Source organism: Paramisgurnus dabryanus, chromosome 18 (assembly GCF_030506205.2).
Source record: "Paramisgurnus dabryanus chromosome 18, PD_genome_1.1, whole genome shotgun sequence".
In the NCBI taxonomy this organism is placed as follows: domain Eukaryota; kingdom Metazoa; phylum Chordata; class Actinopteri; order Cypriniformes; family Cobitidae; genus Paramisgurnus; species Paramisgurnus dabryanus.
In genome coordinates, this window is record NC_133354.1 from 307,179 (window position 1) to 332,844 (window position 25,666).

The 25,666-nt window shown below is 38.0% G+C and overlaps 1 protein-coding gene across 1 annotated transcript in view; it reads right to left on the reverse strand.

Moving 5' to 3' along the window:
• The window catches only part of ccbe1 (collagen and calcium binding EGF domains 1), a 74,480-nt gene that overhangs the window by 15,452 nt on the left and 33,362 nt on the right, over positions 1-25,666 (reverse strand). Inside the window, exons 3-6 of the mRNA XM_065243977.1 lie at positions 14,029-14,081; positions 12,805-12,939; positions 11,389-11,526; positions 4,145-4,251 (exon numbers count right to left, since the gene is read on the reverse strand). Coding sequence (XP_065100049.1) covers positions 4,145-4,251; positions 11,389-11,526; positions 12,805-12,939; positions 14,029-14,081 — 433 coding nt within the window. The remainder of the gene's footprint in view (positions 1-4,144; positions 4,252-11,388; positions 11,527-12,804; positions 12,940-14,028; positions 14,082-25,666) is intronic.

Sequence of the window (25,666 nt, forward strand, 5' to 3'; positions counted from 1 at the left end):
GAGCCTCTCTGGGTGAACTGGAAGTATCCATTACCTTCTAACCTTTGAGCTTTGGACAACAAAGCACACATAGCATACACACAGGTCTTTGAGGTCTCGCCACACACAGTAGATACAGCCCCAGGCCTAACGCATAAATCTGTGCAAGTGTCTGCGTTCGGTCCATTGCAAGCAATTTAAATCCCATTTGTCGTTGTTTCTGGTTTTGATTTGTGTTGGGTTCTTGGGCTGCCTATATTTCAATCCAACGTCGCACCGTGTGCCAATGTCAACCACTTACGATGGCGCAAGCGATTAGCAGAATTATGTGCCGTGAAGAAAGGTCCGTTTTGCACATAAGATCTGCAGAACTACATGACTGTGACTTTATAGAGGTAAAAACAAGTTCACATTTATTTGATTTTTAAACTGATTGAAACTAATCTGGTGACTGGAGTTTAGACAGGAACACATTAAATGTACTTGCTATTTATACACATTATATATTTACAAAGACAAAAGGCTCTATCATACACCCGGCGCAATGCGTGACGCAAGTGTCTTTTGCTAGTTTTAACCTGGCGCAATGATCATTTTCACATTTAGCGTTGTTTAAATATCAAATGCATTTGCGCCCACTTTTGCGTCCATGGGCGTTCTGATCTGAAAACAAGGTGGTCAACAAACAAACAAAAACCTGGTCTAAAGTCTAAAGTCAATGCCGCAATATTTTTTTTGTTATTTAAAGGGCACAGTAAATTATGCGCCTATAAACTGGACGACAACGCAGGTTTGCTTATCACATACATGAATGCGCAGCAGCAAAAAACACTTTTAAATATGAAAGATTAAAGGATTGAATGTAAAAGATTATTATTGAGTCTCTTGGACATAAATGAGGATGGATTTATTGTATATGAATTGTATATGATGACTCTGTACCTGTGGATATGGTGAGATGAGAAACATTTTAAGTAATGCTTTTTAAAAATCCCATGGCGCTGTTCTAGTGCTGAAACGCTTCGGCTCTCCGCACGTTCGCACGTCTTTATCTCTTCTTTGTATTTTTAGAGTACAAACCTTTTCTTGCATATTTACAATTATTTTATGAGATTACAATGATTATGTAGGATATCAATACATTTAAAGCAATTAAAAGCCTGCTATTTGTACTTCTATGACTGAAAGGCTTTTAAAGGTTTTAATGCAAAAAATTAAAATTTCATTAAAAATGAAAACAACAATTTTTTATACATTATTCTTAAAATGGGAGGGTCTTTAGTTTTTCAGTTTACAAAGTCCTACAGATATGTACACTGAGGTCAAAGGGATGTAAGCTTTCCAACCAGTTCACATGTTAGCCGTGTATTGCAAAAACCATGTATTTGAATTTTATTTTCATAATACACTGTTTTAACTCTTTCCCCATCAGTGACGAGTTATCTCGACAATTAAGAGAAAAGATTTGCATAAAAAGTCTTCCTGATGAATTTTTATGTTAATCTGCAATACCGCATTTATCCCATAGATGGCACTTACCCAATTTATAAAAAAACTGAAGCTAAAACCAGTGGCGACCGGTGACTTCTTTTTTCGAGGGCGCTCGATGCGAAGTTCGTCACAACATGTATGAGGTTCCTTTTTCAAAATATGTGTTCTGCGCGTCGAGAGCTCCTGTGTGCATGTTGTCAAAATAAGTGCCTGCTGCAGACGCATTTAATGGGTTTATGATAAAAGAGACACTTACGTTTGCCAGATACTCGCATAATCTCATGCGTAATCAGAGTTTAGTGTTTAGGGCGTGTCTTTTGTGTATTTTGTGAACGTGAGCGTCTCTTTTATTATAAACGGTTTTAACGCGTGTGCAGCAGGCACTTATTAAGACAAAACATGTGATGCACATGGTATACATGATGCAACAAACACATATTTTGAAAACGCAGGCAACACACATGACACTCTGAACACTTATTTTGAATTGGCGCCAATCAGGTAAGCAGTTACGAGCCACCAGAGGGTCTGTTCTTTCATTTGATATATTTGTAGTTTAAATATTTATAAAAGAAAAATTTCCTGGAAGGCTTTTTGTGAAACTTTTGTGAAAATCACAGAAAATGCTCATAAAAATTTTCATAAAAAGGCTGGCGGGGAATGAGTTAATAAAGCGGATTGTGACATCTCACTTAAGACTTTGAGTTGCATGTAAAGATTTATTCCACTTTGTAGAAAATACTAAGAAATTGATCGTATATCGCTGTTCATCCCAAAATTTCCGAGATATGAATTTTGGTCAATATCGCCCAGTCCAAGTAGTGTCTCTAATAAATTTGAAAACTTTGTATATATAATACTGTACATACTAGCATTTCTCATAATATTTCCTCTCGAAGCAAATCGCTTGGTTGTTTTTCACTTTGAATAAAAGCTTTACGCTTGCTTGGGTGGTTGGCAAGGTGTTGCAATGCAATTCCTTTTTGGTCCCAAGCCCAAAAAATCCAATTCTTTTTCTAGATAATACCAGGGTCCTTTTACAATGTACTTTATGTCTAAACCTGTCTAGTCTCAGCCTCAGACATCATGCCCACACACTGTTGGCTAAATGCCTGATGCATTTAAACTTAAGACGGACTAAGATCGTCATCTGATCCCGATCTATGGGATTTACTGGAAATGTGTGTAGAAAGGTTGCGTCTTCTTTGAAACAAATCTCTAAAGGTCCCGTTCTTTCTGTGTTTTTGAAGCTTTGATTGTGTTTACAGTGCGCAATATAACGTACCTGCTGAAAAAAACAATAAAACCATTACAGAAAATTCTAATGGGTTTATTAGGAATTTTATTGGTTCTAATGGAATATGGCCCAAAACACACTACAGTGTAGTGGTTTTAATGGTAAAAGCTAATGGTTCCTATTGGTACTTTAATGGAAACCATTAGAATTTTCTGTAATGGTTTTATTGTTCTTTCAGCCGGGATGTGTTCATGTTTCACGTTTAAAAACACAGTATTTTTTACACAATTTACTTATCTGTATAGCGCTGTTTTCACTGTCCTCAAAACAGGCTGATGTCTTCCTTGTTCTATGAAGTCCCTCATTCAGAAATACGTAACGAGTTTTGATTGTGTAGTTTGTTTTGTGTGTTATTTAATAGCAGCTTAGCTTGCCGTTAGCTTAGCTGGCGACTGACGTATTCCTATGGGCGGAGTTTAGTCAAAAAAATTTTCTAGTGACGTCATTAAAGCAGGAAGTAGAGGGCTGTAGTCCAAATCGGACATTCGCTGTAGGCTTAAAAAGGGGACTTCTGTTAAAGAAAATATATCGCCTGGCAGTGAACTTTGAGCTTTACCATTTTGCAGGTATTATTTATGCTCTACATTACACACTAACTAAAGTTTGAGAAATGGGATCAGGAAGAAATGACCTTTAACTTTAACTGCTTTAACTGTCAGTCAGACCTCTCTTGGGCGATCCTTGGGCAAAACAGTTGCTATGTCTAGATCTTCTACCTTTTATCTGAAGGTCTGCCTTCGCAAGATTAAAACCCATCCAGTCCTGCTGCAATAACAGTGATGTTGGCCTCGGCAAACACAGATAATACAGCTTCTGTATTATTAATATAAGCCCTTCCAAACAAAGCAAAAGGGGAGAAGTCATAAGAACCATCTGTTTCCATCATATCAGAGTCTTTTTGCGTCACCTTCTCACAGAACCTTAAGTCCAGCTTTACTTTTACTCTCTTTTCATCTCCTCAATCTGTTCCTCAAAGTCAGCAGGACCACACGTGAGATCTATATATCAAGCTGTGACCATGAGAGTGCCGAGTGGATTTGTTGACAGTCTCCCTTTGACTGACACCGGCTCTTACCTCGTCTAAACCACACTACTGTGTCTGACGTGATTTACTAGTCTGCAGCAGTCACGCTACCAAATCGCTTGTGCATTCTTTTATTTTGTCTATAAAGTCACCAACATGTCCCCAAAGACCTGTGTAAATTGAATCCAACTTGCTCGTGAAATATAGGCAGGTAGGTTCTCGTTGGGTCAGCCCAGGTCTATGGTTGAGGACATACATATAAAACCAGATCTGCTGCTTGATTTAGCAAACAAGACCTGGCAGGGTCCTACAGGTGGAACGGGTTATGAGTGGTGGGCGATGGAACAAGTTACCTTCTGTTTGAGCTGGAGAACGGTTATCTTCATCTGATGAAAGTCCTCACATGTGGCCGAACAAGTTCCCTCCTTCATGACATTGTCTGACTTTTCAAACAACGTAGCTGTAAAGACATAACAGACATGTAGACATATGAATTAAAACTAGGGCTGTCAAAAGATTAATCGCAATTAATCGCATACAAAATAAAAGTTTGTTTTTGCATAATATATGTGTGTGCACTGTGTGTAATTATTTTGTATATATAAATACACACACATGCATCTATTCATTTCAGATTTTTCACAAATCACCAATCCCAGGAAGTAAACTGTTGCCCACAATCCGTGGGTTTGTTGTAGTGCAAGAAAAGAGATTTACATTGGAGACGACACTTTGGGGTTTGTACCTTTTGCATATCGTTAACATGTACTAATACACACCAAAGGAAATGTAACATCATGAATCAAACCATTGGTGCTCTTTAAAAGTAGGTACTTTTTATATTTTTTATCCATAATTGTAACAACAGATAAAAAATAGTAGTTTTATTAAAAAAATAATGCCAACAGCCTTTCTATTTACATTACACTCAATCGTAACCCTCAGGGTGATTATGACATAATTTGCACCAGATCAGTTTACAGCACCACGTTAAACATTTTGACATGTGCGCATAGGTAATTTTTATGCTTAATTAATATTTTTTTATTTGGGGGTCGCAAATCGCTTTTACTGTTATTTTGGGGTCGAGGGCTGAAAAGTTTGGGAAGCCTTGCTTTAAGGGATGGTAGGGTTGGACGATGTCCCCTAAATTGGCAGTTGAAGGTTACGTTAAACCAGTGGTTCCCAAACTTTTTCAGCGTGCGGCCCCCCTTGTGTACAGTGCATTTTTTCGCGGCCCCCCGAAAGAAAATGTATGACAAAAACAGTTTTAAAATGTAATATTTTAATTAAACAAAACATATAAAATTATACCTAGTAGTGCTGTTGGTTAGTTGGCTTATTATTTTTTAGGTTTAATTACACAGAATTCATGATAAATGAATGTATTTTATAAAATGTCATAAAACTGGGGCCCCCCTGGCACCATCTCGCGGCCCCCCTTGGGGCCCCGGCCCCCAGTTTGAAAACCACTGCGTTAAACCATCGCAATGGACGATGATATCGTTAGGGGGGGTATTTTAATTTTTCGTTATTATTTGTTAGTATATAATTATTATTAGCTATTTTACTTTATTACTTCCACTTAAGAAGAGTTGTGCACTTTTTATTATAATATATATTTTTACATAAATACTTTTTTGTACTTAAAAGCTATAATTTCGTTATTTTACTAACCCAACTAACGACTCTTTCCTACAGGTTGCACACAAGTGGAAAAAGTAGCTTTATCAACTTAGAGGGATAGTTCGGCCAAAAATGATATTAAACCCATGATTTACTCACCCCCAAGCTGTCCGAGTTGCATATGTCCATCGTTTTTCAGACAAACACATTTTCGGATATTTTAGAAAATGTTTTAGATCTTTCAGTTGATTAAATGTAATGTTACGGGGTCCACCCATAGTCCACGACCTTCAAGTAAAAAAAAGTGCGTCCATCCTTCACAAATTAAATCCAAACGGCTCCAGGATGATAAACAAAGGTCTTCTGAGGGTAATCCGCGCGGTGTTGTTGTAGAAATATCCATATTTAAAACTTTATAAACTAAAATAACTACCTTCCGGTAGCGCCGCCATCTTAGTCGCGTCCACATTCAGGATAAGAGCTTATGTCAGCCTACGGAGGCTACTCTGCTGCTGCTCTGTGCCCCCGCCCTCCGAATTTGTCATACGTCACTAAGAAAAGTGCGTACACTACGCTAATACTCTCTCCTGAATACAGAGGAGTCTAATGCTGCATTTACACCGACCGCGGTAAGGGCGTGAAGCGCGAGTGATTTCAATGTTAAGTCAATGTGAAGACGCGTTGACGCGCGTCAGGAGGTCCCGCGGCGCGGAAGAGGCGTTCGGCGCGGCGCGGAAGACGCGTTTCCGCCTCTTTCGCGCGTGAAGCTCGGGCGAAAGGCGCGAATTGAGCGTTGTGCGCGGTACGCGCGGTAAGCGCGAATTGTGCTTTTTGTGCATCTTGCGGTTCACGCGAATTTGCGGCTGACGCCCGAGTTGAAAAATTTGAACTTTGGCGGAATTTTGCGCCGCGTTAACCAATCAGGAGCCTGCTTGCTGCTGTGGTGGCAGCCCCACCCGGAGTCACTCACTCAAGCAGTCACTCGCAGCTATATGATTCAAGTTGTTATTTCTATAGTGGAGACAGGAATAAAAAGGACCTCGCTTGGAAGAGTGTCAGTAAGGACTTTGGGCAACTTGGTAAGTTGTAATACACGCTTCACTTTTGAGTCACGTGACGTTTATCTACCCGCGCCGTTTATTTTTCCCCTATAGTAAGGTTACCCAATACAAACTGGTAACTGTCTTGATAAATGCACAAGTAACATCAGTCATCTTGCAAACAGACACTCGCACAGCAGTTGCCCCTCCCACAAGAAGCGGATTTTGCTTCGGACGCGCGTCAAATGCTTGCTTTTTCCTCGCGTCTACTCCGCTCTACACGCGCGAATGCATCCAAATTGTTCAAGCGGCAAACCACGCGCGGTAGACGCGATTTTGACGCCCAAACCGCGTTTGGTGTAAACTCAGCATAAGATGGCGGCGCTACCGGAAGGTAGTTATTTACGTTAATAAAGTTTTAAATATGGATATTTCTACAACAACACCGCCCGGATTACCCTCAGAAGACCTTTGTTTATCATCCTGGAGCCGTTTGGATTTAATTTGTGAAGGATGGACTATGGGTGGACCTCGTAACATTACATTTAATCAACTGAAAGATCTAAAACATTTTCTAAAATATCCGAAAATGTGTTTGTCTGAAAAACAATGGACATATGCAACTCGGACAGCTTGGGGGTTAGTAAATCATGGGTTTAATATCATTTTTGGCCGAACTATCCCTTTAAGAAGGGTTGTGCACTTTTAAGCACTTAAAATATCTCTTTACATAAATATTTTTTTTCTATTTAAAAGCTATAATTTCATTATTTTACTAACCAAACGATGCTTTCTAATAGGTTGCACGTAAATATCTGTGCAAATATGCCAGCAGTACTCCGTCAGAGCGAGTCTTCAGCACCGCGAGGAGCATCCAGCACTTCAATCCGCAGCAAAACTAGACAATAGGGATCGACTGATATGGATTTTTCAGTGCCGATGCCGATACCGATTTTTGTTTCATCAGCCTTAGCCGATGATCGATACAGGCTGCCAATTTTCTTGAGCCGATATTGTAGCCGATACTGCTTTTGCTCACTGAATTTACATCATAAAAATGACACGATGATGCCAAATGTTACAAGTCTCAATTTTAAAAAAGTAACATTTATTGAATAAAAAAACTATATTTAACAAATAGTAAAAACAGGTGATGGTGCCATGGAACCATCTTTTGATGTTGTCATGGAAAGGTTAGTTGTTTTTAGTCACATGACCTGCAATCGCTTGCGGCTTTCAGCAGTCTGTCTGTAAATAATTCCGAAAAAAAATCAGCGAACACGGCAGCCACGTATCGGCCGATGCCGATACACATAAAACTCGCAAATATCAGCCCGATATATCGGTCTATCACTACTAGACAAAGTGAACAAGTTGGTATTTCTGGCCAGAAACATCGAAATTTAAACATGGTCTGTGTATGTAAATCCCGCATTTCGGTCGGAGTGTTGTTCCCGTTTTATTGTTCATGACGTTCGCTGAATTCTGGGTTTATATCTTAAAATGCCGCTTTAGGGCAGTATAGCCACATAGCTATGTAACAATGAGCACCATCTCCCGAGACACTACAATAGGCTACCAATAAATTATTAATATGGGCTGTTTTCTTGTACAAAATTAAATATTTTAAGTCAACCATCACGATATCGACCATCGGCACAACCCAAAAATGTAAAATAATTCACCCTTTAATCCAATTAAGTACGTACTGTCACAGTGTGCGATTTCGGATGCAGGAATAGTACATCAAAAGTTAGACAGACTTTAAAAATTCTGGGTTGTTTCAACCCATGGCTGGGTCAAATGTGGACATTTTCCCAATTTTTTCAAACCAGTAGTTGTATTTGTCCAAATTTTACCCAACCACGAGTCGTATCATTCCTGCTTACTGTTTGCTGAGTTATATCACAATCACTTTGAGACTCCCTACAGTTTAGTATGACTTATAACTGATAACCTCCTCTGATCCCCACATAATAATCAGCCTTCTGGAATTCCCAGAATTCCTGATTAGAACATCTGGATTGTGGCAACCTCGAGTGTCCTCAAACAACATCTTGTTTTGCGTTCACATTGACCCAACAGACAGGAAACAACAGTACAGGAAACAGACAGCCTGACACGCTCCACGAGAAAGGTTAAGAGAAAAATGGAGATGAATGTGAAGGGGTGATTGATGCTAATGCTAACTGCTAGCTGGCGTCCCAAGTCATTAACCGCGATGGGTCAGTGGACTTCCTGCAGGGAGACAGGAAGCAATGTCTTATAAATGTGTCAAACCAGGAGAGACTGCAAAAGGAACTTGTTTCTTATGAAACAAGGAGCTTAAAAGTTCAAAAAATTCAGTCCATGGGCAGCATGGAGAGGTTCTTTGAGATCAGCCTAAGAAACACAATTTGACTTCCGTCACATCAACTTTTAACACTTCAGCTGTTCAACGTCAGGGGGGTCAGATTAAGACTCACTTTGATGTTAGAGATGTTGAGAAATCAAGACCCAGAGATTTATAAACAACCCTTAGAGGGCGCTAATGTCTCCATTCATTTTATTTCAATGATGTCTACATAAAATAGACTTTAACTACATCCTTCTACTTGACTGCATCATTTTTGCATCATTTTTGTTTGTCCCTGCACACAGATCACATGTGCTACAGACAGCACAAGTTGATGTTGCTTTTGACAGATTCATGACCTGGACTGTTTTATAATTCTTTCTACACGTGTGTGACAGGAAAAGAGTTGTGAACGGTCAGGCCCAGACAGGAAAAGATATCTCTGGTTCTTCGTGCTCTATTGACAGCCGCTGTGATTCACCTTTCCGTGCTTCATTGCTGTTGTTTGTTGAAAAAGCATTGAGCGAATCAAAGCAGAATTGAGGTTTAGTAGAGCAGATTTTGATGGGAAAATGCTTTTATTTTGGACGGAGATTAGCAGGTATTTACAGTAGATCCCTTGATATTTCTCAAACTGGGATTTTTTTGGTCACCATTCAAGGAATTTTCTGCAGCCCCCTCAGTATATGAAAAATCCCAGTGGATCTGTGGAAAATCCTGAATTTTCTCCTTAAAAAAAACCATGGCAAGCGATATTATTAAAACAAGACTGCCCACCAATTCAGAGGCCTGGGTTCCTGAAGTCTCTTTTCATAAATTTCTTCACTGGCATCTTTCATACAGTTTATAGCCTTGAATTAAACCAAACAGCTGGGAACACATTGATAATATAACAAAAAACAAAACACTGAGGGTAACTCACATGTGCTTTTACTCTTAAAAGTCTGTGTAAAGTTATATTAAATATGTGTTCTGAGTTTGTCACACCACAGAAAAATGTGTTATAAACCACCCAGCCAAATTTAAGATGAGTGAAAAAATTACAAAATCTGGGAAAAATAAGGGACATTCTCTGCTCTCAAACGCTGGAGCGTGTCCGCTGTCGTTGATAAAACCACGCCTATTCATGGTAAAACGCTGCCCGTATCTCTCAACAATCAAATACAGCTACAACCTGAATGGATGCTCGCGATTGTGTTAGGGGCGGGGCCATGCTGGGTGGCTCCAGCGCATCATCGAGCCACCATTTCTATTGGCACTTTTCCATTGCATAGTACCCCACCGATTGGTTTGGGTTAACCAACCACATGGCAGTTGCTTCAATGCATTTAGGGGTGTGGTCCTGGTCAAGACAATCACCTGAACTAAAAACTGAATGTCAGAATAGGAAAGAAAGGTGATTTTAGCGTTTTTGTTGTATTGGCATACTTGTTGGTGCCAGACAGGCCGGTCTGAGTATTTCACAATCTGCTCAGTTACTGGGATTTTCACGCACAACCATTTCTAGGGTTTGCAAAGAATGGTGTGAAAAGAGAAAAACATCCAGTGTGCGGCAGTCCAGGAAAATGGGCAGACTGATTCAAGCTGATAGAAGAGCAACTTTGACTGAAATAACCACTCGTTACAACCGAGGTATGCAGCAAAGCATTTGTGAAGCCACAACACGCACAACCTTGAGGCGGATGGGCTACAACAGCAAAAGACCCCACCGGGTACCACTCATCTCCACTACAAATAGGAAAAGAGGCTACAATTTGCACGAGCTCACCAAAATTGGACAGTTGAAGACTGGAAAAATGTTGCCTGGTCTGATGAGTCTCGATTTCTGTTGAGACATTCAGATAGTAGAATCATAATTTGGTATAAACAGAATGAGAACATGGATCCATCATGCCTTGTTACCACTGTGCAGGCTGTTAGTGGTGGTGTAATGGTGTGGGGGATGTTTTCTTGGCACAATTTAGGCCCCTTAGTGCCAATTGGGTATCGTTTAAATGCCACGGCCTATCTGAACATTGTTTCTGACCATGTCCATCCCTTAATGACCACCATGTACCCATCCTCTGATAGCTACTTCCAGCAGGATGATGCAGCATGTCACAAAGCTCGAATAATTTCAAATTGGTTTCTTGAACATGACAATGAGTTCACTGTACTAAAATGGCCCCCACAGTCACCAGATCTCAACCCAATAGAGCATCTTTGGGATGTGGTGGTTCGTGCCCTGGATGTGCATCCCACAAATCTCCATCAACTGCAAGATGCTATCCTATCAATATGGGCCAATGTTTTCAGCACCTTGTTAAATCAATGCCACATCGAATTAAGGCAGTTCTGAAGGCGAAAGGGGGTCAAACACACTTAGTATAGTGTTCCTAATAATCCTTTAGGTGAGTGTATATCTATATATTTATAGAAGAACATTTTCCTGGAAGGCATTTTGTGAAACTTTTTGTAAAAACTTTTTTTAAAAAGGCTGGTGGAAAATGAGCTAAAAAACACAAGAGTGAGGAAACTAAAAGGAAAAGAAGTAGAGAATAATGATAAAAATAAACATTTATCCAGACAGCAAAGGAGAGAGACAGATAACACTCACCTCTCTCGCCCCTGGTGCATGATTTCCCATCATTCTCTAGGTAAAAGCCTCGCTGACATTCACAGCGATAGCTGCCGGGTGTGTTCACACAGATCTGCGAGCACACGGTCTCGTAATTGTTGGCACATTCATCAATGTCTGACAGAAAGAGAGAGCAGAGGGAGGGAGGTGTTAGATGCGGAAAGTTGGCAAAGAGCAAGTACATAATATTCAGTCCATGGGCGGCATGGAGAGGTTCTGTGAGATCGGCCTAAGAAAAGACAATTTGACTCCCGTCACATCAACTTTTAACACTTCAGCTGTTTAACTTCTGGGAGGACAGATTCACAATTGCTCTGATGTTAGAGATGTTGAGAAATCAAACCTAGAGATTTATAAACAACCCTTAGAGAGCGCTAATGACCCAATTCATTTTATAGCACATTTGAGCCCTCTTTAAGGCTAAACGGATTTTAAGAAATTTACCATGATAACCACAATATGTAGTTTTGCAAACATCTCTTTAAAAATGTACAAGGACAGAAAGATTCTTGCTGAGGAATGCTTGATTCTGATTGGTCAGGTCTGACAATTCAAGGTTTATTACAGTATTCCCAGATAACAATCGGCTGAAACTGAAAATACAACCTCATCCAGGTACTGCAAGTCATCTTGACTGGTGCAATTTAACTCTTTACCCGCCATTGACCTTTTACCCAATTTATAAAAAACTAAAGCAAAAAATTATATAATTTTAAACTCTGTTTTGTTTTGATAATCGTTCTGAATCTGATCTCTAACAAAATTCCTTCACACTTGCAATTATTTCTGCTTTTTACAAAAAATGCTTTATATATTTTTAGAAGAAAATTTTTCTGGAAGGCATTTTGTGAATTTTTTTTGAAAATCACAAAAAATGCTGGTGGGCAACTTTTCAAAAAATGGCTGGCGGGGAATGAGTTAAGAGTTTATGAACAGAAAAACAATAAAGATAGGATGAAACGTTTTTTTTTCCCATTGTGTTTGTTTGTTTATTTGAAAGCAAAGGGTTTGTTCTTTCATTTGTTATGTATGTTTATATATTTTTAGATTTTCTCCTGAATTTTGTGAAACTTTTGTGAAAATCAAAAAAAAAAAAAAAATGCTGCCGGGCAACTTTTCAAAAAAAGGCTGGCAGGGAATGAGTTAATACCTTTAAATGAGTTCAACATAAATATGCATAATTAATAGCAAATTAGATTTGATTTACAAATAGTAAAACCAAATGCATCTTTTTCTTGTATGAACTTTGTGTATGGCTTAAAGATGATAAAAAATATTATTTCCTTGTGTAAGGTCTGTAAATGAGCTAATAGTATTTCAGTATTTGAAATCAATGATTCGTGTTCAATAATTTACTCATATACATTTTATTTTAAATAATATTCAAAGTCTTACCCAAGCAGTAGGGTTTCTCACGGTTTCTGTGACGTTCCCTATCATAGCGGTAACCAGGATAACAGGTGCACACCACGCGGCCGAAATGATCGGTACACTGTTGTTCGCAAGGAGCCCCGGTGCACACGTCATAGTCTAGATATACAAACAACCACAACAGAGTAAAACCGGATAAAAACACATGATTATAAATATAAATCCTGCAAATTTAAACTTCTCTATCAATCATCTATGTTTCTCCATTATACGCAAGCATTAAAGGCGGGGTGCATGATTTTTGAAAAACACTTTGTTGACTTTTTTGTCTACTAACCGACATTGTTGACTGGGTTGCATATGTGTGGGTCTATCAAAACAAGGTCCAGATTCTGTTGGGGTAGGGGCGTGTTTGTTTAGGTGATTTTAAATATCAACATTGGCTTTCAGAGATCATGCACCCCGCCTTTAATTGCAAACATCTTTTCCCTTAATATTTTATAATAATACTAAAAGAAGACATCAGTCTAGAAAACAAACGCAGTAATTTCCAGCTGAAAAGTGTCTCTCATCTTTTCCTTACTCCCCAATTCCTTCTGAAAGAGTCAGTCCATCCCCTCACAGCATGTGTGTTTGGGAAATATGTGTCTGTTGTCAAGCAGATCTTTAAAAGCGGTTATGCGTTTCTCATCAGCAGAGAGGGATCAGGTGAGGACACCGCAGAGATACAGAATAAAAAGATTTAAAAAAACAAGCCTTAAACTGCCTCTCAGGGCCATTCCAGAAACCACTAAACACTCTTTCAATACAGTAAAGGGTGCAGGGTGAGCTACAGATCGCAAATTATATAATTGAAAGCTTTTATTTGACAGTTATGAGTAACAACTTGTTAGTGGTTTGAACTTTTAATCCAAAGACCAGCTTTTATATAACTTTCTTCATGTGCTAATAATAAAAATAAAATAAGTGAATACACTATAAAAACACAGACAAAGTAATCAAATAATCATTACTTGTGAGAAAACTCTGCCAAGGTCTATATGGTGTACGGGAAAAGTTAACACAACATGGAAAAGGCACTGTCAGAGTGGTTTCCAAAAGGAATGATTTTGTTAAAAACACTAATGTGAGACAAGGGAAAACATGTCCAGAAATATCAGAGAAAGTTAAACCCAGAACAGTCCAAACTGAGAGAAAGATAGGAAGAGAGAGAGACAGAGAGCGAGCGAGAAGAAGCGAGAGTCTTACCTTCTGGTATACACTGTCCCAGCACAAACTTAAAACCCTCACAGCACTTTTTTCTGAAAGACACAAGTAGAATTTTTTTTATATTTAATATGATAAAAAAAAAATAAAAAAAATAAGAGGGCCTACAAATGCAAAATTTAGGATGTTATGGCAGTGTGTAGTTGTCACACACAAGTCCAACTGCTTAGAAAATTAACAAAAAAGATTTAGGGAAACCTTTTAGTTACAAAGTTTATAAAGTTTTAGTTATATAAGTTTATAAACTAAAATCATTTATGGAGGATGTACATCCACACACTACGTTGAGTGGTCTACTTACCTTACCCTAATACACAACGGTAAGCTTATGGTAATTTATAATTTGCAATATAAATGTAAAAAATTTTTTTAAAGTTGCCCGCCTGCATTTTTTTTCTGCAAGTTTTTAACAAAATGCATTTCAGGAAAATTTCTTCTAAAAATATATAAACATACAAATATATCAAATAAAAGAACAGACCCTCTGCTTTCAAACAAACAACAAACAAATGAACGAATGAACCGGGGAAAAAAGTTTCATCATATCTATATTTTTTTCTCTGCTTATAAACTCTAATAATATAGGTATTTTTCTTTTTAACTTTTTTTTTAGCAAAAAGCTGACAACTGCATTTTTGTGAAGGAATTTAGTTAGAGATCAGATTGAGAACGATTATCAAAGCATACATGTAAAATACACTTTTTGCTTCAGTTTTTTTATAAATTGGGTAAGTGCGCCATCTAGTGAATATCGCGGTATTACAGATAACCATAAAAACATTTGCTTTTATGCAAATGTTTTCTCTTTAATTGACAAGATAACTCATCAATGGTGGGGAAAGAGTTAATGTTTGACTGCAATCCATGCAAAGAAAATAACCTGCAATTCTACCTTTCAAAAAGAGATGGCAATAGAGAGGCAAATGCTACACACTTCAGCTTTAACTTGCAATATGCCAAGTTAAGGTACTCGTAGCACATAACAAAATGTGGGACAATTTTTGTGTTTGGCCAGATTTCAAACCCTAAATATCAGCAGTAGTAATACTGAAGCTTGCCTTGGAACCATCAATATAAATCAGAAGAAATACATCGCATGGTCTCAAATTCAATTCACACAGATTATTAATCTGCATACGTGTCTCTGTTTTTGGGATTGTCTTAATCGGATTTAATGTGAGATTCAGTCCATAAAACCAGGTGGATAGAAAAGTCAGAATATAATGAGCCATAAACTTTTTTCTGGACAATGATGGACTGCTCACCTCCGAGGTAACATAGTTAATAAAACTATACCTCCGGCAAACCTTTCTCCTGTCTGGATGGCTGTTGTGGAGCGGTTTCACTTTTGGCACGATCAGAGACCATGAACCCAAATAACTCATTTCAACACTATGCAACAATGATTTCCAAATGTTTCCCAAGAATCCAAATAAAAAAATTCAGAGTCTGGGTATTAAGTACTGTAAAACAACATTTCCAGGAGTATTACTCATCAGTAGGTTGAAGGTTTAGTCTGAGGTCTCTTGTTGGTCTATGCAAACTGAACAACAATTTTTAATATAGAACAGTTAAAAAAAATCACAGTGTTAAATGCATTATAATTACAAGCAAATCAGATAATAAACAGCTAATTTATTTTTTACAGCCAAAGAAAAGTGCAGATCAAAAAGTGCCTGTATGAGCTGAGCTGGTTCGGTCTAAATTATGAGAGCCGGTCAGGTGGTCTGATTCACACAGGGAACAAATTACAGGTTTGTTTGATGTTTTAAATGAATATATTGGGAACCAGGATCCCTCACAATATCCCTTTAACACACAGATTTAAAACCAAAATACAAACATTCCCAAAATTAAAATGAACTTGCCTTACTTCTTAATATCCTCAAAAAATAATAAACGCACAGTAATAGACTTCAACTACTATCCCAAGACAGAGAATATATGTTGCAATTTATTCCAAAAGTAAATATTTAAGATTGTAGGCAAGATTTCACATGGAGATATTTCTGCTTATTAAAAAACAATCACAGACCGCAACTTTGCATTAAATTTAACCAACCTGAAACAATGACTATTTTGATACGTTTTAATGAAAATCTGTGGCTTTTAAGATTTGCGGTCTTTCCACATTCTTGCTCTTTTTTATGTATGCTGCCCAGAACTAATGGCTTTCCATGGACTTCCATAAAAGACTTTCCCACACTTTTAACAACAACCTGTAATATTCACACTATGGAGACATCAAGGTGTTTGTTATGATTCCATTAATCTTACGAGACCTGGTATTTTAAAAAGTCCAATATGGTCTCTCACTTTAACTTTATAATAAGAGCGCTTTCTGTTGACCATTCTTAAGATCCTTGAGTTTAAAGGGATTGGGGTATGAGAGACAGTCTTCTCTGGATGATATAAGGCCCACGGTGCAACGCAAACCTCTACAACTGACTGCACAGCTCCACACACATGCACTATAACTCATGTTTAATGTGAAAGATGGTGAAAAACAGCAGAGAGGGAGAGAGTCCACAGGGAGGAAGTGTTGAGAAGTAGAAGACGAGGACAGAGGAGAACAGAGGAGGCACAAATCTCCTGGTGTGGGAGGTGATGATGGAGCTCTGAGCAGGAGGTGAATTTTACACCTCTACCTGTGTCCATGTGGATTCAGTGGCTGATGTGTCAATCACATATTCACATGCATAAGAAGAGTTTGGTTCCAAAACACGATAAACAGCGTAAAAAAAAAAAATAGGTACCGCCAAAATCAGTATCAGGTTAGTATTTAAAAGTAAATTCTTAATTTGACGCAAAATCCAATATCCACCATGTTATTCTGTCATCTGTTCTCCCTTTTTCCCCAAAACGCAATAAACGCTAGTCCTTCTTTTCTGCAGAATGCAATGAATCCACTCAACAAATCACAGTGCACCAGTAAACAACAATGGCGGCGCTTTGAATACACAGAATCCTAGTTTTCCTCATCTTGTACTACGTGATGAACAAACAAACAAAAACAAAATAATACTTAGATGGCATTGATAAACCTGTGGGGGTTTTCTGTGACGGGAAAGAAACGTAAGCCATCAACATCTAATAATTTACGCGAGAGGCACTCGGGAGACGGAAAAATGCCTCTTGCATAAATTATTGCATTTTGTGAAAAAAATAATCAGTTTTTATAATAAAACTTTGAAAATCAAATTAAAGCAATAAAGCCCAAGAAGCAGTGGGTTGGCGTTGTGCCTAACAACACCCCTTAGCTGTTATAAAATGCACTGGTAACCCAACGCTTCGAGGGGTTTATTGCGTTTATAAAACGGTTACTTCATATGCATAATGTTAGCAGGATTTTATAAAATAAAACACAAATAAGTTGTAATTATATTAGTACAAATATTACTCTTCCGCCAAACAAAGTAGTTCCTCAGAATCACGTGTGACTGAAACAGAGCGCAGTTCCCAACCAACACAGATGCAGCAAAGACACAATGAAAATATGATTTAAGACTGTGGTGTTTATTTTATAAATCAACATTCATCTAATTTATACATTAACATTTTTATCGTGCAACTGTTGAAGTGATGATCAAATATTGTAAGCATGCTGAACTCTTTCCCCGTCAGCGTTTTTTTTTTTTTAAGTTGCCACCCAGTTTTAGTTTAATGCCTTGCAGAAAAATTATCTTCTTTAAATAAACATAAAATATCAAATGAAAGAACAGACCATCCGCTTTCAAACAACAACAACAACAACAAAAAAAAAAACGTTTCATCCTACCTTCACTTGTTCTCTTATCACCTCTCAAATTTTTAGCTAAAAGCGGAGATAATTCCATATTTGTGAAGAACTTTTGTAAGAGATCAGATTTAGAGCCTGATGAAAACACGCTGTGTTCAGTGTTGAGTGAATGCGTCAGTGTTTAAGTTGGGTAAGATCGCCACCCAGTGGATAATAGCGGACGTATGAACTTGAGTTATAAACTCCTAAGACAACGTTATCGACGAGATGACTCAACAATATTTATTGACATTTATCTGGATATCGCCATTAATTGTGCAATTGTAGAGAAATTAAAAATATGATTAAAGACTGTGGTGCTTATTTTCATAAATCAGTACGCAGCAAAAGTGGCGCAGTGATACTTATGTAATGTGGTCTGAACCGTGAGGTTACCGGTGTATTTTATCACGGCTTAGAATGCCTTTCAACCAATCAGAATGAAGAACCAGAACTGCCCGTTTTATAATATGGATTTTTAGAACGTGTTTAAGGGACGTACACACCAAAGCTTTTTTAGGCAGCTAAAAATGCCCGGCGGACGCCAACTGCCAGCTTTTTTTAGTCGATTGACAGCTTTCTTTAGCTGAGCGCCGGTTGGTTGTTGTGATATTTCTCCCGCCCCTCCTCCACTGTGATTGGATGGCATTGTGAGAACTGACAGTGATGAGCTGAGCTTTTACCCAAAGTTTAATATTTTTCAACTCTCGGCGCTCAACGCTGAAAAAACACAGAGCATCAGCTTTCAGCGCAGGAAAAAAACGGCCAGCTGCTGGCTTTTTTTAAAAACGGCATACTTCCATTGGAAACAATTGCAAACACACGCTGCTGCCGACATAAAAAAGCTTTGGTGTGCACGTCCCCTTATGGCACTGGCAGGCTCCTTTTTTTAATGGTCTTCTATGGGTGCAGTTTATCCGCGCCAAACGGCTCGTGTTTTGGTCGCCTCCCGTGCACTGCTCTTTTTAAGCGTTTAAAGTGCCCTTGTGTGTTCAGTCGCTTAGACCAGTGCTGCCCAATCCTGGTCCTCGAGCACCCCCTCTCATCAGCTTCCTTCCAAAATGGTAGACACTTCTCTCTAACAGGCTAATGAGTAAAATCAGGTGTGTTAAATAAGGAGACAACTTTCTGGGAGGGGGTCCTCGAGGACCAGGATTGGGAAGCACTGCATCACGACAAGGGTGGTCCCAATTCGAAGGCTCCTTTAACTCTTTCACCGCCAGCGTTTTTAAAAAAAGTTGCCAGCCAGCGCCAGTGTTTTTCATGATTTTCACCAAAGTTTAATGCCTTCCAGAAAATGTTCTTCTTTAAATATATAAACATACAATATACCAAATGAAAGAACAGACCCTCTGCTTTCAAACAAAAAAAAAAAAGTTTCATCCTACCTTCAGTGGTTCTTTTGTTATCAGCTTTTGAATATGGGTAGGTTTCTGCAAAAACACCACATTTTGAGCAAAAAGCAGAGATAATTCCATTTTTGTGACGGACTTTTCATAGAGATCACATTCAGAGCGATCTTTAAAACAGACACGGACATGCAGCCGCTTGCCATAGGGCAATACTTCCGGGTTTAAAAAGTTCCACCTGGTGGATAATAGCGGTATTGCGGAAAGACGGAAATTCTCGTCATTGGCGGGGAAGCGTTTTCTCTTAATTGACGAGATATCTCGTCAATGGCAGTGAAAGAGTTAAATGCTTCCAAATACGGCCCCAAATGCATATTTCAGTTTGCTTTGTGGACTCAGAAAACCAAGTCCTTGAAAGATACAGCCTTTCGATTTGGGACGTGCTAATATCTCATCTGTTTCTCTTAGACACCATGCGTGCAAGCGATAAGTATTATCATGAAATGTGTATAGCTTTACCAGGATGCCAATGAATGAAATCAAAAGGTTTGAGATGAACTCAGATAAAGTGAGATCCAAAAGAGTAAAACTTCTGGTATGATGATTTGTGATGCTTCAAAAATACAAACAACAAAGCACTCCACATACAATTCAGATGGACACACACTGAGAGAAAGGCCAGAACTGACCCCGGATCTGTGTCTGCCAGGTTATGCTTTCCAAAAATATTTTTAGAGCTCTGTTTATTGACCGTTTAGGTTTCCATCCATCTGGTGCCTTTAAATTGGTTACAGTTTGAGGGTTTGGCACTTCATTTGTAAAAACTCACAATCCAAAATGCCATGATATATCAATGCTATCATCATACAGACAACTAATAAAATCAATATTATGCAGCTGGTTTATTTAAAGTGTTGTTGCTGTTTGCTTAGGTCAAACAGATGGAACAAATGTCTCAAACCTGTTTGGAAACAACCATTATTTCTGCAATTCTGTTTGGCAATTCAGAAATTCTCTTTTTTTAATGGAAAGTTCAAGATCTTACATGAATATACATTTAAAAACTACAATTCTTCATTCTGTAAAAAAATTTTCCGCTAAAATAAGTTTTGCACATTTAACTCATTCACCGCCATTGACGAGTTATCTCGTCAATTATGAGTTAATATTTAACTTATAAATATGCCTTTCTGGACGAATTTCAAAGTGGAAGTGTAATACCGCTTTTATCCACTAAACCGAATTTATCAAAAACGGAAGTTAAAAAGATTTAATGATTTATTTTAACTGCCTTTATGTTTGATAGTCATTCTGAGTCTGATCTCTAACATAAATTCCTTTACAAAAACGCAATTTTTTAAGCTTTTTGCTCAAAATGTTGTATTTTTGAAGAGAAATATCCATATTTCAGTGGTTAAATTAAGTGGAAAAAGTAAATATATAATGAAACGTTTTTTCCCCATTTTGTTTGTTTGTTTATTGTTTGTTTGAAAGCAGAAGGTGTGTTCTTTATTTGGATATAATTTGTATGTTTATATATTTATAGAAGATAATTGCTCCTGCAAGGAATTTTGTGAAACTTTTGTTAAAATCACAAAAATGCAGGTGGGCAACTTTTCTCAAAAAGGCAGGCGGTGAATGAGTTAAAGAAAATGCAAAGCATCTTCATGTATATGTTGGATGTTACAAAATATGTAGCATTATGTAAATATTTAAAACTTTAGCTCTTGTGAAAGACATCTGGACTGCACGAGAGTATTTATTAGTCTCTGTATAATTAATGTGAATAATTACCCGGCCTAATATCAACCAAGAGAATCAAAATCCCAGATGGACCAAATCCTATAATGATCTAAACAGAGGCAGAAATGTTCAAACATAAAATCAAACTATACTGTAAACATCACACAATCCAAAACTATGAAAATACACAAAACTTCACAAAGGTTCTAATACTTTGACTTGAGCGACCACAGATGTTCAGCAGGACATCTATGTATTACGACTACTTACACGGGTGCATGTTATCTATATGACACATGGCTGGTTACATTACATAAACACAAAACTAAACACATGTCTGTGCTGTGTAACTGTCCAAGCCTGTGTGTAGCTGAATAACATGCTGTGTAATCAGACATAAGGTCCATGACGCTAGCAACATGAAATATATTAATGTGAAGAATTTGAATTGCTCTCCAGATTCTTCAAGTCTTTGTTTCTCTAATGTTGGTCTCTCGTGACAGGATCTCTGAGAGACAATCCAGTCTACTATTTCACAAATGCATAAGGGACACATGGTTTATATATAAATTTCATAATAATAGGCTTCCGCACATAAAAGAAGATTAAAATAATGCTTATACTGTAGATATGAACTAGATTCTTCTTTAAAAATTAGTTGTTTAAAGGGGTAGTTCAATGGTATTTCATGCATTCTGACTTATTAACACAGTTATAGAGTTGTTTTCTCATGCTAAACGTAGGCAAAGTGTCAAAAAAGCAGTTGGGCGTGTTACAGAGTATTTCTGTGCCGAATGCACTTCGCCAGGGTTCGTACAAGTTTCGGGAAGTTTTTATTCGATTACGGGTCCAGCTGACGTTTCAGGGGTTTCTTTACGTATTTCTTCTTTATATGGGCACTTCCCCGGAAAACTCCGCCCACCCATCAATCAGCGGGAGACGATAGAACTTACAAACATCACATCACGCGACAGCTTTGTTTAATTTCAAAACTCAACAATGGCACAAAAGAAGTGGTGTGTTTTTAGATGTAAAGAGAAAAAAGCCAGCCTTATGAAAACAATGGATATAGTTTATTATCCGGGGTAGCAGCGGAGTTTTGTGTGTGTGTTTGATGCACTGGATTTTCCCAACCGGGTCATGAGTTGCATGCGGTAAGTAAGACTTCTGTCTTATGTTGGAAATAGGCGCGTGCATATTATATAAATGACACGAACATGTAGTGAATCATAAGTTAAAACAGTGTATAGTGTTGCATGACTCGTACTCGCTCCTCCCGCGGTATAACTCCTCTTTCTTCATTTTTTCGTACGTTATCGGAAAGATTTGGTAAAGCAAATCTTTCTTTTATAAATCTGATTAAACTAAAGACTCTACGGAGATATAAGGCTGTAATACTACTCTATAGGTACTCCAGATTAACATCAGAAATGCAGCGTGTGTTATGTGAGCTTTTTAATTTGTAAATGATTGTAACGGAATTTTCAAATCTGTAAATCCTTTGCTTTGTTCTGAAGCGCTAACTGAAAATATTATACTATTTCTTTTTGGTTTGGTTCACAAAGCAACATTTTAAAGCATACTGATGTGTCTTGCTTTAGCAAAACCTGGAAGCGTTGCAAACATGGCGGCGCTGTGACGCGATTTCCTTAAAAAGTCTTTGCTACAAAAACCTGTTGAAGCTGTTGTCTATGCATCTTAAGGAATGAACGAATGCAGTGTATTTTATAATATATTATTCTGAGCAATAATTGAGGCTTTGTTGAGGAAAAGCCTTGCAATGTTCCAGTTTCATTCAACAAGTTTGGTTTTTATCACCCAAAGAAATTGTCACTAAGGATCAATTATATAGATAGAAAAACACAACAGGCTTTTAAAATAAATACTGCTTTAAAAAAATTGTTAAATCAACCCAGATTTACAAGTAAGGGATAATGTAGAGGCAGCCGGTAGTTATTGGGAAATAAGCCCCGACAGTGTGATCAGGACCCGACGCGAAGCGGAGGGTCTTGTATCACACTGAAGGGGCTTATTTCCCAATAACTATCGGCTGACTCTACATTATCCCGCTTATTACACGGCTACTTGTCACATAAGAAAAAAAACTGGACATGAATATGAATTTGAAACATTTTATTGGCATATTTGTTTTAAATTAACATTTTTATCCTTCCGCGAAACTTTGCACAGATGCATAAAATGATCGTAATACCTTATTAAGATCCTCTGCTTCATACTTGTCTGTCTCCATTTTTTTCTCTTTTAGCCAGTCTTTGAGAAGTTTTAATGCCCATTCTGTATTTTTTTGTGTGTTGGCTTCGTAGCTGTCATGCTCTATTTTGTCAAGTTCAGTCTCAGTAAGCTCTCTGTGTCTTGTCGTGGTTGTCGAGTGTTTGTCACAAGATGGCGCCAAACAGACAGTAATCTTTATTGGCGCGGAGCGATCTTACTCGTGCAAGTAGTCCGGCTATGCGTTATTATTTTGGAGCGGTTATTATTCGAAAAGAACGAACCTGCAAATGTCTCAACTGACCAATCAGAATCAAGCATTCCAGAGAGCCGTGTAATAAGTAATGTTAACTTACCATTATTAATCTTGACAAGAGATGAGTTGTTACAACTTATAAAATTAAGTTGACTTTATTCAACTATATTATAACAACCCACCTATAGTTATAACAACTCATTTCTAGTCAAGATAAATAATAGTAAGTTGAAATGAGTGCGGCCTCGGAGCGCACCAAAATACATTGTATCATTTTTCAGTTAGTGCGGTCCGTGTTCACATATTTTTTTTTACTGTACTCGAAATGCCGCACCGTACACCATGTGACAACCGTCAGCGCTGTCATTGGTCTCTGACAGCTCTTACCGTCTCATGACCACCCCCACGTTTCCACGACAACCAGCCTGACAGGAAGAGCGCAGCTATCAAGATGTGGAGATAAACATTGTACGTCTTTGCGAAGTTTCTTTGCTTTAACGCGAAATTGCGTAGCTGTTCTATTAAAGCCTTTCTCACGGAGCCATTTGCTAAAAAGCCCGTAATGTCACTATTTGTGTGTGGAGGACGATTATGAATTTATAAAATCATCAGCTAAAACGTAAAGGAGACAGCGAATCTCTGCAACGGACCAGGATTGGCTTGTTTGTTGTTAACCCACAATATAACACCCGGCTCACGTCACAACGGAAGCCCAGTGGCTCAAACATGTGGAGAACTTCCTGTATTTGGTTCGGCCCGAGGTCCAGCAGTGTTCACACCACAAGTGGGTCGCCCCAGAGTTCGGCGACAACCGCTCCGAGACCACCTATTTAGAGCGGTCTCGGAGCGGCCGTTTAGTGCGCACCCGAGTGCGGCTGTTGTGTTCACACTGACCCAAACGAACCGTACTCGGAGCGACACGTCATTTGGGCCGACCTAAACAGTGTATATGTGAAAACACCCTTAGATTACTAAATACCTTGAACTATCTAAATCTAGCCAATTTAATTTTGCATTAACTCAAATATGATAAATAGGAATGACATAATTGTAAGAATTCTGAATAGTTTTGTATTTGCATCTTGATCAGTGTAGCATTTGAAATGTGCTAGATATTTCATGACACAGATGTTTTGTGTAGTAAACTAAAATGCTTGAATATTTTAATAAGAAATCAAACACTTGACCACTGCCTTATTTACTGTTTAACATCCTCAAGGGATAAGATCATAAAGATAAGATCAAATTAAAAAGTAGTGAGGTATTGCTGCGTGGTTTGATTACTATGATATGGTGTGCATATCTCTTTGGATGAATCCAGATGTGAACACAACCTCAGGAGGTTTAAAAGTGGATGAAATGGATTAGTTCAGGTTGAAGTACTCAGAAAAAAACAGATTTAACTAAATCCATTTTATATGAAAAAGAGAGGTACAAAGCGGGAGAAACATTCCACACATGTTAAAATGTGTTAATTCAAATAAAAAATATTATTTAATTCAAAAAATAATATAACTAATATAAGTTACATTTGGTAACCAGGTAACTTACTATTTTAAGTTGAATCAACTTCTTTTACAGAGTTATGGGTTTTATGCGATGCTGTCAAATACACTTTTTGGATATGCACAGTTATTCTTGGAGACTATTTCTTTTTATTGTCAAAAAAAGATTTTTCCATTACAAAGTGCAACAGAAAGGATTTGTGGCGTTGAAGGTTCCTTTTGGAACCATACAGCCCGACAAAGACCTTTTATAAAACTTTTTTTTAAGAATGTATATATCTCAAAGTACCACAGCCATATTTAATATCACTTTATCATAATAATTTTATGTAAAACCTTCACCTTGAGCTCCGTTCAATCACCACAGTCCTTCAGAGTTTCAGCCAACAGCATGCTGTCCTCACACAACAGGTGCATTTACTCACAGGTGAAAAGGAAAAGTTTACTTATTTTGGCAAGTCAGGCAGCCGTGAAACATGTTGGACAGGCAAAAACCGAACTGGGAATGTTTTGTTTAGTACATGCCAGCTTAAATACATAAGTAGATGTCGCAACCGCTGCTAAACGAAAGATGCAAAGTATGGGAACTTCATGAATGAGTGGTGACATTCCAACACCATTAGCAAACACAAACAGGTGCAATTACAGCGACTCTCCTTTAATTTTACCCAAGCACAAGCCGTTAAGACCCGTCAGATGTTATTAGCGGGTTCGGTAGCACCTGTGCTTTCCTAATGTTTTGTTTATTTGATTTCCCAGG